Genomic DNA, 16,607 nt, shown 5'->3' with positions numbered 1-16,607 from the left:
CAAGCGCTTTCGTTGTGGGCCCACTTGGGCCAAATCGGTGGGAACCTGGTGACCCGCTGTATGGGCTGAGCCGACGGGACACGTTGTGAGACGAGGGAAAAAGGACCTACATCACTATTTTGAAATGGGTACATTGAGATTTAGGGGGCGTGGACGGCAGAGAAGCACCAGTGAGCATGTTGGCTCTTGGCTGCAGTTCCAGTGTAGTGATGTGCCGGCTGAAAGAAGTGGGCAACGCGTAGACTGATCGGTGGAGCACGGAACCGTGTGGTTGCCGTGAGTCGTCGGCAGCCGGCTTTCTGTTGTTTTGGTGCGCACTTGGTATTATTTCCTCCACGCGCTGCCGTCTGGCGACAAACAAGACTTTAAGGAAGAAGCACGAGCTTTAATAGGTTTTTTTTTTAGGACGCAGCAGCTGCCGTGCGTAACGGTAGAAATCTGGTCGAGCAGCTATTTGAATGACAATAGTTTCAGGCAATTGCTTTCCTATTTGTCCAAGGAAGCCTAATTATTGGGAGTGCTTTTGGTAAGTCACTGTGGGCGAGGAGAATTGATGTTCAAATGACATCTGGGATTTGAAAGCTGTCTCAAGTGAAACTGAAGTGGTCGTCATTTCTAAATATTGACAGGTGCTACAGTCTGGACTGTGTCAGACTAAGTCTTTAATTCACTCATTACTCTATTAGGTCTTAGAACATCGCGGACCCATAAGGTTTGAATGGTAACCAAATCTTTGGTGTGGACAATCCAAAACATGTTCAATCCCGTTCTTTTTACTCCCCTAAGACTTAGAGAAAACAAACATTGTTCTTAAAAACCTTATAATGCGTTTCAAACGCCGAATGGGAACGCGCTCATCATTTTAGTGTCTTCTTTCCTCTGAGTTGAAGCCGATTTGGCAGTAGCCAAAATGACGAGCAACGGACCTGTCATCGTCTACGAGTGGCTGAAGACCCTCCAGCTTGCCCACTATGTCGAGTCTTTTGTGGATAATGGATATGACGACCTGGAGGTTTGCAAACAAATAGGAGACCCTGACCTGGATGCCATCGGCGTCTATATACCTCACCACAGACAGAGGATCCACGACGCGGTGCGAAGGCTAAAAGAGGAATCCAAAGAGACTGCAAGCGGGCTATATTTCACCCTGGAACCGATGCCACCCGTTGCCGAGATTTATACCAGTCACATGGTGGACCACTATGAGTCCAAACTGCGGGGATCCAAGTCCTGGACCGAGCCTAGCGGTGACCGGGTTGGCCGCAATGGTGGGTACATGGGCGCGCAGAGGAACCTGACGCTGGGCAACAGGAGAGAAATGGTGATATACCCGAAGTTGAAGCTGAAGATCATGATCAGGGATAAACTAATCAGAGATGGCATCAACCTCGCCAAACCGCCGTACTCCCACAAGGTAAGGCAGAGTTGGATAAGTATATTCGTGCCATGTTTAAATGACACCAAACTAACATGTAAAGCCACAAGTTAACTACAAACAAACGATGAAAGTACAAATCATTCAGTGCTGACACAATGCGAAATGATCCCACTGAACTCACTGACAGACACTTCATACATACAGTTCCCCTAAACATTTCTGTTTTTAGTTTCCTTTTTATAATAATAAAATCCCATTTTAAACGTATGACACTGACTGGTTATATAAAACGAACAAATGACATCTGGTTTTTAGAAATTGCCTAAACAAATTGGGCTTCAAAACAATAGCCAGAAAGATGTCTCACATTTGAGACCAAACAGATTGAAGGATTTGCGGTTGTTTTTGCAGTGGTTGTCCTTGCAATGTACCAGAGGTCTTTATGTGGCACAAAAGGCGCTGTCATCTGCTCAACATCATTCATCATTCGGATGAAAGCTGCCTGTCAGTCAGAGCATGTCTTGTGTAAAAGGCATAAATCTGATGTGTTCAACATCAAACTAGAGTAAGAAACTGAGCCATAGGTAAAACACCAGTATGTTGCCTAGACGTTTGCGGCCCCACTGTGCATTGTAGAAGCGAGTGCTTAATGTCATTGTGAATGATAGGAATGAAGTTGCTTCAGATCAATGAGCAGAGAGGAGCTTTCACCCTGTGTTTTCCTGTAGGGGGAGAAAGATTTACACCCTTATTATTAATCTACTCTGACCTCACCTGTGCAGTGACTTGCTTCAACGTTCATTGTGGGTGGACGCACCATGCCCATGAGCATTTAAGCCCTGGCTCTTTGTTGTGATGAATGGGCAACAGGCTATCGATTGCAGGGGCAGTAAATGAAGAGTGTCCAGCTGGGTAGGCTGTTGCAGTCCTGTGTAGAGCCACGCTGAGAGGGCCTCTTGTTTTGACAGCACTGATAGTGACCTTCTTATGAGAAGTGTGTGAATCATATGCCTTACCAGCTGAGTGGACTCCACTGAAGGACTGCTGTTTATATGCAGGGAAGCTTTGGACTGGCATGTCTGCAGACCCGTTTGGAGGCAGAGGTCATGTCCACTGTGTCTTGTGAGGGGACCAACAACAACACAGTTTTATTTACAGCTGAAAACTAAAGTAACTTCCTTTCAGCCGATCAACAGAACAGACAAACCCAGTCCTTGCAGGTGGTTTTGGAAAGTTGATTTATTGTCCTATCCATCCTATCCTAGCCATACTTAAAATTCTTATTATGCCCTACAGAATTATTGACTCAACTAAGTTCTCTAGTCACAGATTTCCTCTAGAAATTGTCTTCTGTGGTAGAGACTTGCACACTTGATTCAAATGACCTAGAGCAAACCCTAAAAATTCTGGTAACCAACACTGTGTGTCGGTTGAATTGTTTGCATATTCATGTGCAGGTGTGCATGCAGCAGCTTTTCAGCCCTGCTTTCTGTTTCAACTGGAAAACATACTGAAAATCTGACATTCAGGTGATTATGGAAACATTTAGAATGACTACATTTATGTTTATGTATACATATACACATTCATATTTTTTTAAACACCAAACATTATCATTTAGCCTATCAGCTTATAAAATGGATAACAGCTTTGATTCCAGTGTTTTTTTTGTCTGTATGTTTCAGCCTCTTTCGTTAACTTACAGAGATTTAGGATTTATGAGGGATTATCTGTCAAACCAGGGCTGAAACAAAGTGTTGGTTCCAGAGGGTTAAACTATCTTTTCCTTTGAAGGCTGTATTTATTTAGAGCAAAAGCGTTGGCATTGAGGCTTTGAGGGGAATGAGTAGGTCAAAGTCTCTCTCTCTCTCTCTCTCTCTCTCTCTCTCTCTCTCTCTCTCTCTCTCTCTCTCTCTCTCTCTCTCTCTCTCTCTCTCTCTCTCTCTCTCTCTCTCTCTCTCTCTCTCTCTCTCTCTCTCTCTCTCTCTCTCTCTCTCTCTCTCTCTCTCTCTCTCTCTGTGTGTGTGTGTAACCCTGTAGTTCTGAATTGGCTCCAGCCCAGTGCTTTTCTCCCCAGGAGGAGTTAGAGGAGTGTAAGAGATGGAGCAGTAAGCAGCTGATGGAGGTTTGACTAAGTGGGCTGTGGTCTGTAGAAATCACTCCTCTCTCTGCCCTTGAGATGAGATGCCACCCCCAGTGGAGATTGAGACCAGAGAGGTAGACTCAGGGCAATTACAGGACACACGGTGTCACACTCATGGGGTGTTCATTGTAGAGCATAACCAAAATCTCCAATTGCCTTTAAACTGTCCTCTGTGCTCTCAAAACATGGGGATCTTTATGGACTCAAGTTTGACAGCCCTCTTCTCCTCTTTTTTTTCCACTGGCTTTGTTTCCATTGTTTGCCATTATGCCAGAAACACAGGCAATGTAAACACTAAGATTCAAAATTCCTCTCTAGCGTATAGTGAATGCCTTCATGTGACACAGCCCATTGTCAAGCAATTTACTGAAAGAGCTCTGCTAGGTGTAATAAACACCCAGCGTCCTTATCAAGGCCACAGAGACTGCTTGTCTGAGAGAGAGCATTATTTCATGTAATGTCAACATATGCTTGTGCTCAGTTGCACATTTCTAGATCTGTCATCAGGGAGCAATATAGTGTAAGTAGAGAAGATGGTGCTGCTTGTTTACCTATTGTTGAATCTAAAATAGATGATATGAGATAAAAATGTTGTATCTTTTTATTTTTTAAATATTTGTCCAGTGTGTTTGTCACTGATTTATGGTTACACAAATGTGATCCCAAAACCGGGAACAATGAATTGATGATTGTGTGATGCCATTTGTTGATCTGAAGAGTTAAATCTAACATCTTTCACTGCTTTTGCATCATGTTGCTCTTGCCAGGGTTTACATTAAAGCCCTTGTCAATATAATGTTCTTATCTTTGTAAGTTATGGTTTACAGGACATTTTTCTCATTTATTGTTTTGTCCTGCACCCAGCTACAAGATGTGTTTTCCCTGGGCACAATAAAGTTAAAGTAAAAAAAAACAGGAAAGTACAAGTTATTCTGTTTTTACATCAAGTTCCATTTTCCCTGCTCCTGTTTCTTATTACTTTGTTCCAGTGATCTTTAGAGACTTTAAACCCCCCCCCCGTATAAGGGAATGCCTCTTTTACTCACTTAATAATGCTTTAATTCTGCTCATCACCAAAATATGTGAAAGTGTGCTCTTATCCTAGTCTCATCCAGACACTGGTGCTGGAAACAGCCGAGTTAGTCACAATAGTACCTCATTGTTAGTGCTGTATGTCAAGAGGAAGTAGAAGCTAAACACTGGGAGATTCTCCATTGTTTATATGGAAGCTGATGGAGCCACATGTCCTTTCACTACTGGTCTGTTTTGCATTCCCAATTTCCGTCCATTGAAACAGGCTGCAGGGGCAAGTGTCCAGCATTGTGCCGATGGGTGGGTGATAAAACCTGGGTGTCATGCAGAGGGAGAGGGGGTTGTAAATAGATGGGCACATTGTTTTTTTTTTTTTTTGTTTTTTTTTTTCTCTAGCTGGACAAGGCTTGGTGAGTTTTGGCTAGGAACCACTGTTAGGTGGTGGAGGAAAGCCACTTTTTTACCCCTGCGAAACAGCTGATCAAATGTGGAGGGTGGGAATCATGACAGGCCTGCAGCTTAAGTGGCCTTAAGAATGTAAGAAATGCAGTGGAGGTGTCATGCCTCTTGCTGGTGAACAGAAGGCAGGATTTTACTGACTGTTATTAGCTTCCTTCAGATAAAGCAGGAAGTTCACCACCTTACATGCACACTCACCTAACTTCCTCTTTTAGTGCTCTTATCTTGATTAATTTTCCAGTACTCTCAGCAGCAAATTAGGTTTTTGTTTAGGGGGGTGACCCTTTGTGGACCCACTCTGGTTGTTGAGGGCCCTCAGAATTGACTGGTCAACTACTAAGACTTGGTATGAAGATTAATTTGGGCAGTTTTACGATTGCACTTTCCTGATTCAAAAACGATGTGTTGCAGTCATCAGATGTCATTCCACTTCACCACTGTTAAAATATATTTATTAACAGAAATATAACTACCAAGTACAGTGAAGCTCAGGTATTTATTACATTCTGTTTTCCACAACATATTACTGTATTTTAGAGGATATTATTGCAGAATGAGGAATATGTGCACCAAATTTCCGCTTATTGTAGGGCTGTTGTCCACATATGAAAAGATTTTTCATTGTCTCTCTCACTTCAAGTAAATGCTTTTCATGAGCTTTTCATTTAGTCTGTCTTTTGCTGAATATCAGCTTCATCTTTGTCCCATGCTATAAGGCTGGCATTGTGCCATAAAGAGGTAGACAGCCTTTGAAAACAGCCTCAGTTCTCCATGTGTTCTGCTGAAAGCTTGTTTGCTTAGTCTTTATTAAGGACTCCTTAAAGCCATAATCAACCAAGGACTCATAAAGAGGAAGCCATAAAGAAGTCAAGGACCAGCTCCACTGTCCTAAGAGGATAGAGAAAGTCACTTAGCAAAGTCAGTTATAAAAAAGCAGGGTTGTATGGAGCACTAAAAAGGGATCACATTCCCATCAGATGGAAAAAGTCATTTTCACTCACTTAGGGGCTCTTTTTGTAAACAACTAATATTTAGGGCCCTTTTAAACCATCTTTGTTAAGCATAAACTACAACCATGAGTGTTCAGTAGTTTGGAGACCAGTTGGGAATGGTGAGGACTGAGGGCCATCACAGTCACCTTTGACCCTAGACAAAATGCTTTGATGGTAATCACACCTCAGTGAAATATACTGCAAATGCTTACGGTTCTTAGTGGGTGCAGGATTGTGCAATATCAAATCTGTTTGAGTTTGCAGTGTTTGTGCTCATTTTCCCCATGTGTAATAATAATAATAATAGAGTATATAGGAACTACTGAGACAGTCTGCATGTCTTTGCTCTTCTTAGCCCAAAAACGGTAGCTGCAAAGATAGCCACATTATACTGTATATGTCCGTAAGTGCTGTCACTGCATTGAGATACCCATTCACTGGATGGTTTGTACAGTGAGACAGAAAGATCTGACCGCCTATCTCCTGGGAGATTGTGCAAATGTGGGAAAGCAGCATTTACGCTGTATTTGCAGCTGGAAGGAATGAAAAGGAGAACCAATGTGCTGCTTCTCTCATGGTCAGCTGGCCCTTTTCATTTCTTGAACATGTGAATGTAGATAGATGACATTTTACACAGCTCAAATTTACAATTTTAACAAAACTTCACTAAGATTTCTCTCGATTGGTTAGCTCTATTAGTAAAGCCATGATAATCTCAACATTTAGACTTTTAGTTCATGTTGAAAACTTTGATTTATAATTGCAGTAGTATTCATGTCTTTCTCTCTGACCTTTGGAGATATATTTTATCTATATAACCTATGGGTCTAACTTAAAGTTATACAGCCATGGTTACAGCTCTAAATAAAGCAGCTGAGGGAGTCTGCAGTCATTTCATTTTCCAGTGTACTGGGGAAGAGTTCCTGATGACACACATTCATGACATATACATTATCAGAGCTATTCTGGTCCAAGGTTTCAGCAGCTTCCAGACAACTTGTCTACAAGACCGAATAGTATCTGACAACAGAATGCATTATCAATACCAATATATTTATATATATTAATGTATCTGTCCCTTTTTGACTTACTTTCTAATGCTAGTCAATGAACAGGCATGCACTGATTTGCACACTCTTCTATTCTGTAATCATCATGTTTTATGTTGTATCGTGAAAAGGTCACAGACTTGGTGTCATAACAGAATTCTACCATTGCATTAATAACTCAATCACAGGGGGTGACATCGGTAAGGATTGCCTAAGCTGATGAGATTCATTTTATTTTTATTCATCATTTTCATGTGTAAAGAGCCTATTTTTTTAATTGAACACCTTTAGCTCAAGGCTGTATTTCATTGTTCAGTGCAGAAAGCATATACCTCGTCAGAAACAGTAAGTAGAGTAACGAACTAGATGCTCAATTGCTGCTGTAATGTTTATTTTTTGCACACTTCTTCACCACTTCACACAGTGCTGGCTAATTGCAAAACACATAAACATGAGCTTGCTTTTAGCCAAAAACTGTGTAGCCCCCTAAAGAAATCCTAACTAACAAAATCTGCTACAGTTACAGTATATGTACACATTAATGACCCTGTAGTCCGATTTCAATAGTGGAGATACAAGAAAATTAAGTTATCAAGTGCCCCAACAGGATAGAGAGTGACAAGAGAGCAGACCTGAGCATCTGTCTGTGTCAGAATCCAGATTGCCTATGCACTTGCAAATCAACACATTCACTTTTTTTCACTCTGTTAAATTCTCTTAGAGACACTCATTGCTACACTTATAGTGGCTACTAGTGATGGGACTCTCAATTTTCTTATTAAAAGGTAGCAGAATTAGTAAGAAATGGCCAAATGTATCCTTGAATAGTGTACAGGTGCTGTATGCAACCTGAACTAATCCCAAGAAATGGTTTTGGTGTATTGCCTTAGGTGGTCATGTGTGACCTACAGCCCAGGAAAGCTAATTAATTTTTATCCCCATGTATCTATAAGCTGGGAGGTCATATACTAAAGGGGATTTGTCAGTTACCAGGGAGGTATTACAAAGATATTTAAATATCAAACTATATTTTTTTCCCACAGTCTCTCACTATAAACATTTGCTTGCTTATATGGCAGATGTAGGGTTAAAAATACTGCAAAATTCATCACAATTCTGTAGTATCTGCTGGTATAATTACTACCTCTATTTGGTATCTATAAGTCTCTTTCGTATATTGTGATTACTACAAACAATAATTCATTGTGCTAAAAGGGTCAGCTAAGCAGGGATCAGCAATAATCAATAAATGTTACACCATATTTGGTTGACCTCTTCATAAAGGTTAAATGGAAACTGTAGGGTTGGAACTACTCCTAAATCCTATTGTTTGACAAGCTGATTCCAGGGTTTAGCATTTTTGCACAATAGATTACTTTGACTATGAACTGATTCTCAACAGTTGGCACTTATTTTTCTGTAGGACAACTACTGAAATAACCATGCATGTATTTTTTTCTTACATGAGAGAGGGGAAAAAAATAAGACCATCATATGATCCTTTTCATGAACAAGTCACTGCTCTAAAAACACGGCAAAGCAAATTTTAGTCATGTTTTTTTTTAATTCTCAGGCCGTTCTTCCACACTGTGCCCCAACTGGATGAATCACCTTTCTATTAAGATGATGTTAAAACTTAAACAATGACTGTTCACTGCGGACTGGAGGGCAGAGATGTATGCTGGTTGCGACTGACTGTATTTCTTTAGGCGTTAAGCAGTTTTGGGAGGATTAAAGGGCTATTTACAATAGATCATAAACATCCTACATGTAGCTACAGTTTGGCTCATGTCAGCCCACATTATCTTGGGCTGTGTTTAAGGGATATAATGTAATGGTGCAGAGAGATGAGTGAGGCATGATAGCGGTGAGTATGAGTGTTAGAGAGACAGACAAGGAGAGTGTGTATAATTACCTTGTCTGAAGCTGCTGCCAGCTAGGTGTATGGAACGCACCACAACCAACTCTTAACTACCCCCCCATCCCCATCCCTAATTGGTCCATTTCCAAGGCATGAGGGCAGGCCTGTGCTGATAGCTTTGATCACACCACACCAGTGTCTATATGTCCCTACCTGAGTGCTTTTGTAGCAGCTGTGCCTGGCAGGAGATTAAGCCATGCTCAACTCAGTGTGTGTCTGTCTTTCTCTCTCTCTGTCTTTCTGTCTGTCTCTCCGTCTGTGGCTCTGGCCTCCCCATGGCTCTGCATACCTGAATGTGAACCCTAATTACCTGGTACTTACTACATTCCTTAAATGCAGACACTCTCACACATACAGCATATTGCACATGTTGTCTTACTTTATTTAGTGGGTGTAGTTTGTTTTGTTTTGCTTTGCTGCCTTTATATTACTGCTATTTCCAAAACATTTATGGATTACAACACATTCAAACACAAATGTTTATCTGAATGGGAAACTGTACTGTACTGTGTGGTGTGTGTGGTGTGTGTTGTGTGCGTGTTGTGTGCACAGGCTACTAGTTGAGAGAAGTGTTAAGGGCATGCAGTGGAAACAGGTGTTTAGTGTAGGTTTTAAAAACCATTCCACAGCATCATATACTAAAAGACAAGTGAAGATTGAGACATAAGATAATGGATCATGAAAATAATATAAGCTCATTTTTTTTCTTCTGTGTTGCTGGGTTTTCTGTGAGAGAAGGTTAAGTTGACTGTTTTTGTCCGAATGGGCTACTCCCAGCTAGTCAAACTAGTCATTAGTGGATCAGTCCAGACATGCACAGTATGAAAGGCTAGAGTTCATCACTAATTGCCACTTTTTGACCTCTGTAAATGTTAGTTAATTGTTCTATTCATTAAATGTTAATCGCTTGACACACGGCTTAATGCAGGGATGAAGAGCTGCTCCACTGTGATTGCCAAGCATTCCTTTTTTTTTTTTTGGCTTTAACTCTGAATCCCACTTCATTAAAGCTCAGTGTAAGCAGTTTTAGAGCCACAAAAATACCAAAGAGGGGCAAATGCAAAAAGATGAATAGGTACCTGAATACCATTACATAATCTTCTTCCAGCTTTGTTCCTGCAGGAGAATAAAGCCCGTAGTGCATTACTCTATGGGTATAAGGATCTAAGTTCATACTTTATTAATATCTGAGATGTGCACTCTTAATGCAGCTTCTTCAGTTAAGGGTGAACTGAAAAACCACTGATTTTGTTGTCGGCAGATCTTTCAACCACTGCTTTACAAAACCAAACAGCTTAATGTAATAGCCCTCAGAATTATCTGGAAATTTATAGTGTCTTCTCTGGTCCTACTGCCTTTTTTTAACATGATGGGATTGGCCTTTGGGGCCTGGAGCCATGGTCCAAGGATCTTAGATTATTCCAGCCCTAGTTTAGTCTTCATGGTACACTGAACTCGAGGCTTAGTTTGAGTTGTGAACAGAGTCATCTGAAAGCTTGATTAAATGTGGCCCCATTTGGTAAACACAGTATTGTGAATGTTTAGGTTTCTTGCAAATAAATGGTCAATTTTACTGAAAGACAGTTTTATGTAACTGGTCAAGTAACAGATTTCTGATACTTATCTCTGTTCTAAGAGGATTAGGCTAAATCCTTGTTTATTTCAACATGTGGGTCTTTGAAGAAATATTACCTTGATATCTCATAACTATAAACATAGAAAGGTGATGGACTAACAAGAAGGAAAGCTAAAGCATAGGAAGTAGCTGAAAACAGTTGAACATGCTGTGGCTCAGCACTTGTCCTTTTTAATATTTCTTGTTGACTCTCAGGCCAGTGTCCCATGTATAGTAACAGCAGATGGGTAATCTGCCCTTAACATGTACTGGTCGCAGCCTTTGTTGGCAGTGGAATCCTGTTTATTCTGTAAATCACCTCCACTCTATGAATCCATGCAGTACAGAGGTGATGTCACACACAAAAGGCGAACAGCGAACTGGCTAACTGACAGCTCATGGTCCAAGCCTGAGCGAAGGGGTCATGCATCAGGAATTTGTTCTGCTTCACTAAACATCCAGTTTCACCTCATTCTCACTTACTTACAGACAGGGAAGACAGGCTGAAATACAAATAGGCAGAGTGGCAGATCTGTCAAGCCAAAGGTGGGAAAAGCAATACAGACAGGCAGTTGGTCAGATAGGCAAACAGGCAGTTTTAGATTTTGGGTGGGGGGGGTGACTAGAAGATACAAATGAAAGAGCCAGTCGAGACAGCGCTGTATTGATAGATGGGTAAAATATGTCATGTATATCATTTTCTTTCTTTAGTTTTATTTATAATCTCTCATTTGAGACTTTTTAAGAAAGTGCAAATCATATCACACCAATACCCCTTAAATATTTATAAAAGCCTTATTTCCTCTGCATGTACGCAGTTTGCAACCTTGAATGTGAAGCAGTTACTCATTATGTATGCTCCAAAGCATTGCAGTTCAATAATTAATATAGGAACCATTAGATCATGACTCACCATGTAAACTGTGTAAGGATGATTGAGGTTAGAAGATATAGTAACTGAATGAAGTGCTTGTTTATGGAGAGAGTAAATCATAGCATGAAAATGTGATGTCTAAAGATGCATCTCCTGATTTAAAAAAAAACCCTTTTTTCCACAAAGGGAAATTTAGGATTATTTTCGTTTTTTGGTTGTCCTCTGTCCATTTCATCGTAAATCTCCATGTGACAACGACTGTGACCACTAAGGAAATGTATGTCATGGATAGTAGCATAGTAATGCTGTGCTTTTCAGGCCAGCTGTATTGTGGTATTGGTCTTTGTTATGGTCACTAGCCTTGTCTTTGGCATGAAGAAGAAATTGTTTTTTCCCTTCAGTTGAGAATACAGTGTCAGTGCAGAACAATGGGCTGCAGGACTAGGCTTTTTCTAGTAGAAGCCCATGCAGCTCTGATGCCTGTCCACTCTATTTATGAAACGGTTGAGTGCTAGTAGCCCCCAAATACCCCTCCTTATATTTACACCGCCCCTCCTAAACTTTAAGCCAAAGTAAAATTCCTGAAACTTCAGTAGATGCATTTAAATATGTACAAGCTGGCAACTTTCGTTCCCATGATCTTATATAGATGAGCCCGTGTTCTTATAGATTACCTTGCTAATAATTCCCTGGTCTTTACTGACTTGTCTGTCAGCCATACTTTGTCTTGTTTGGGATGTAGACTACAATGCAGCAGGTTGAGAGCAGTGATTAAGTGTGAAGCTGGTCCACATTGTCATGCAGGAATCCCACAGCCAGGCTTATGTCAATTGTTATGTAAAGTGGCCAATCGTATTGTACAGTTTTCTTGAAATAGAGGTTCTGGTTTGGGTGTTGTGGTAATGAATGTAGATGAGAATAAGGGAAGCTAGGTCTGTAAATATGTTGTTACTTATATTTCTTTGTCTTTTAATACAAAATGCTGGCACACATCCTTATATGCAAATTATCTTTCTGCCATCGGATGTATATTTTTGTAGAACAAAGCAATCCAGTCCCTGCTTTTCAGTAGATAAATGTAGGGCAGACGCACCATCTTATTTTGTCAATATGTTTGTCTAGAAATCAAAGCCACTTGCCATTTCCATGATCATTACACTGCAAAATCTCAACAGAGCGCACAAAGCTCAAGTGTTCTTATTGCTGATTAGCATAAAGCTTCTCCTGCAAACCTAATCAGGATATTGGTGATGAACCCTCTTCACTTGGGTAGAGGCTGAGGAGGCCTTTGTTATGAAATGGCATTATGTCCTCAGAGGATGAGATCTGATGCTGTTTATACAAATTGAAGGAACGGATTACAGAAAATTCCCATACTACATCTCTCTCTCTCTCCGTATGAGTTGTTTTAAGTGGTACAGTCGCATACAAGATGTTTAAATTTCCTTGAAGACTATTTTTTTCTAGGTGCTTTTCTTTGTCTCCAGGATTATGCCATTGTGGCTAGTCAGTAGTAGCAACAACTTGTGTTTGGGGAAAACTAGGGGTAATTAAGTGTTTCAGAAAAAGCAGGATAACTTTTTAAATTATAAAACTGACAAATAAGTAAATATTGTAATATATTTATGGTTTTAAAAAAAGAGTTCCTGGTGTTCACCTTTTGCCAAATCTCCAAACCAGCAATTTATCCACACCTTTTCTTTAAGCTGGGAAATGAGCGTGTTTTTAAATAGCTTGTAGACTGTACAGCTATATGTATAGAGACCAAACACTATGGAGCCATATGCACATTTACAGATACACACACACACACACACACACACACACACACACACAAATAACTTGTTTATAAAGTTAGGTGCTCAGCAAAATAATTTTAAAAGCACTATCAAACATAACACAATGACCTAGGCTATGCAATAATAAAATTTTCCTTTTAAGTAAATGGCTGTACAGGAATAGGCACATTCATCCACACTGCATGCTATAAAACGTAAATGGAAGAGGAAATGGCACCAATTGTTGTCACTGGTCAAAAAGAAACCAACTTGACACTGAGAGTTACAGTAGCAGACACATTTGCATTGAGCATCACTTCCTGTCAAACTAAATATTTCTTGGATTAAAAAAAAAAACAGCAAGTATTTGTATTAAGAACATAAACAAGCTTTTAAAAGAAGGGCACAAGTCATGTCACTATGTTAAAGAAAACAAGGACCAAAATGAACACTAAGAATAAGAGAGTCCTCCCTGCATGAATACTTTGCTGCTTGTATACTCCTCCCCTCAGAGGAAGCGGCACCTTTTTCTTCTAGCTGCTTTGTAATAGCTGTCTCATCACTTCCGTGTCATGCCTACTGTGAAACAGGCCTTTACACTAGATGAATATCACAGTGACTCAAGCATGTGAAAGCAGACATGCATCTCAGTGCCAGTTAGCATCCCACTAGGCCACAGGGGTCTCTGAATTCATCTTACATAATCTACTCAACGTCTACAAGGCTCAGGGTGTTTTTTTTTAAAGAGCCTGATGAGATGAGTGTTGCATGATGTGCATTTTCTCTCTGGGAGTTTGCTGGTGTATGGCAGAGAGAATTGGAGCATGAATAGATAATGAGGTGATATTATTGTCCCATTTACTTGTCTTTGCCAGTCCCTTAAGTGGTGTTCAACTGAGAACAAAGAGATTTGGTGAAGCTTCCTCGATCCAAATGTAGCATGTGTAATAGATGGCCAGTATCTGGCAACAGGAGTGCAGGAGTTCACCCTTTTTCTGTGTCCTCTTCAGTGTTAGAATATTGGTCATGCTCAGCATCTCCGCCTTTCCTCGTCTCTGTAGTCCAGTGGCTGATTAAAGAGTATGTGAGCTCTTGCCAAGGACGCTTCCTATTGAGTCAGCAATCTGGCCCCCCAGGAGATGGAAACAGCCCTGGGATGTAAAACACAAGCAGAACTGTGACAGAGCTTTTTCATTCAGGCCCTAACTGTCTCTGTGTGTGTGTGCGTGTGTGTGCGTGTGTGTGCGTGTGTGTGCGTGTGTGTGCGTGTGTGTGCGTGTGTGTGCGTGTGTGTGTGTGTGTACACACACCACAAGGGCTTATTTCTTTTTCTTCTGTCCCCCTGAAACAAAATACACACTGTCTGCCACATTACCAATTTAACACTGCATCTACACTTAAACCCGTGCTGTATACAAATGCATTTTTTTGACCCTGATAAAGTATCTTCATATTTGGCTGTCCCCTGTGACAGCTTCTCTTTTGCATATTCTCATATTGCTGAAAGAGTGTGTGAAGCCTGCGTATTTATGTTGACAGTCCCCACAGCCCTGAGTGAAGCCCCCCACTGAACCCCATTCATAGCCCGCTCATTATGGGATGGCAATTCTGGCGTCTTTCCGCTTTTCCAAGCCATGGAAGTGTGGATTTTTTTCTTTTTAACTCTAATAGGTTACCAAGGCAACATGTAGGCACACTACTGTGGGTTTTTGGTGGCATGCTCTCTTGTGATCATGTGGACAATAAGCCCAGGGACAGGCATCACTGGAGTAATCATAATGACTCAGATCAGGGCTAGTTCCTACATATGGACTTGCTGGGTGTCACTTATTGACAGGCAGATCCAACACTTGCATTCCTTCTTACCTTTCCCACCTCAGCATTGGAAAGCTGTGGTGCAAGCTTAAGATAGACAAGTCGGTCACTAAGCATTGAGAGTAAGTTATTGTGTGTGTGAAGGCGTAGTGGTTGTCCTGTGTTCTATAAGCCCATGCCCTCAAACGTCTCTCAGTTAAATACCAAGCCCTTGGAGGAATGCATTACTATAGATGAGTACCCCCAGCCATTCAATCCCGAAGGGTTGGACTCAGGCGTGTCCTGTAGGTCCTGTAGGAATATCCTGACTCAGCCAACCCTGACATGCCTGCAGGCTCTCAGCTGTTAATGTGCTCCCAACTGTGTCACGTATCCACCTACTGAAGGTCAGAGGTTGTGTGGAATCGTTCATCTCGTGTCCACAGAGGTGGAAAAGACCTGAAGAAAAGGGGATGTTTGTGCGAGGTGATGAACTGTTTGGGGTGCTGGGTCATGCCTAGCACCGTTTTGCACACGCAGGAAGTTAGCATAAATATGTTTATCCAGAGAGTGGGGAACAGGTGGGAATCAAGAGGGAATGTTTTTTTTTGTTTTGTTTTTTTTAGTTTTTTTTTTAAGTGCTGTTATGTTTTTTTGTTTGGGCCATGGAGTTATTTATTATTTGTAAGCAGTTGATTTGTACACTCATTTAATAGAAGCTCAAAACACAAAGTAGGCACAATCTTTAAAGCAACAGTGGCAAACTACTAAATGTTTAAGAAACCCCTGTGTCTCAAGACCCAAGTTTCGTTCTCATGAATATGTATGCTTGTGAACTTGTGTTCTTGAGTCAGGGCCAGTGTACCAGAAAAACAAGTGCATCAGACCCAGATGACTTCAGTATTGAGAATATCAGCTTTATGCCTAATGTGACCCCCTCTTCTTCCTTAACAGCACTCATGACACACAACAGCTAGTTGAGTTTAATGCAGTGACATTATCAGGGACAATCAAGTGGCTTCATAAATGTAAGGTTAGTTAGCATTACACCCTGGATTCCTCAGTAAATGTCAAGTTATGCAGTCCCATCTCCAGAGATGCTACTTTGCAGTTGAGGCATCATTTTTTATCAATTATACAAGTCTGTCCTTTTTGTTTTGGTATTACATTCATCCATTTATTTACTTTGATGGAGTTTTCATTATAATGTCAGCACAGCACAGGAGTAGAGAAAACTAAGCTTATTTATCTCCATTTCCTCACAAAGCAGCTTTATCTATTGTGTGTGTGTGTGTGTGTGTGTGTGTGTGTGTGTGTGTGTGTGTGTGTGTGAGGGTGTGTTTGTGTGTGTGTGTGTCTGTGTGTGTGTCTGTGTCTGTGTCTGTGTCTGGTCTCACCTCTTTCTCTCAGCAGAGGAGAACTCGCTGACAGAGGCTCTTTGTTAGTGGGGGGAGAAAGAGATGAGGCTAGGTCATACAGGCAGATTAGTGCTCATTGAAATCCTATAGGAAAGGTCATTTACATAGTGCTGCTTAAATCCACTAGTGACCTCAATCGTGAACCCATTCACGA

General features: G+C 41.0%; 1 protein-coding gene across 2 annotated transcripts in view; it reads left to right on the top strand.

The window, feature by feature from the left end:
• Positions 1–795: 795 nt before the first annotated feature.
• The window catches only part of sash1a (SAM and SH3 domain containing 1a), a 144,708-nt gene continuing 128,896 nt past the window's right edge, over positions 796–16,607 (top strand). The window contains exon 1 of one of the 2 annotated variants that reach the window (XM_026318115.1): positions 796–1,414. In XM_026318115.1, coding sequence (XP_026173900.1) covers positions 911–1,414 — 504 coding nt within the window. In that variant the 5' untranslated portion in view covers positions 796–910. The remainder of the gene's footprint in view (positions 1,415–16,607) is intronic. The other variant, XM_026318116.1, reaches the window with a different exon arrangement.

Source organism: Mastacembelus armatus, chromosome 24 (assembly GCF_900324485.2).
Source record: "Mastacembelus armatus chromosome 24, fMasArm1.2, whole genome shotgun sequence".
In the NCBI taxonomy this organism is placed as follows: Eukaryota; Metazoa; Chordata; class Actinopteri; order Synbranchiformes; family Mastacembelidae; genus Mastacembelus; species Mastacembelus armatus.
The sequence above is the reverse complement of the archived record's forward strand: the minus strand, read 5'-3'. Positions and strand labels throughout refer to the sequence as shown.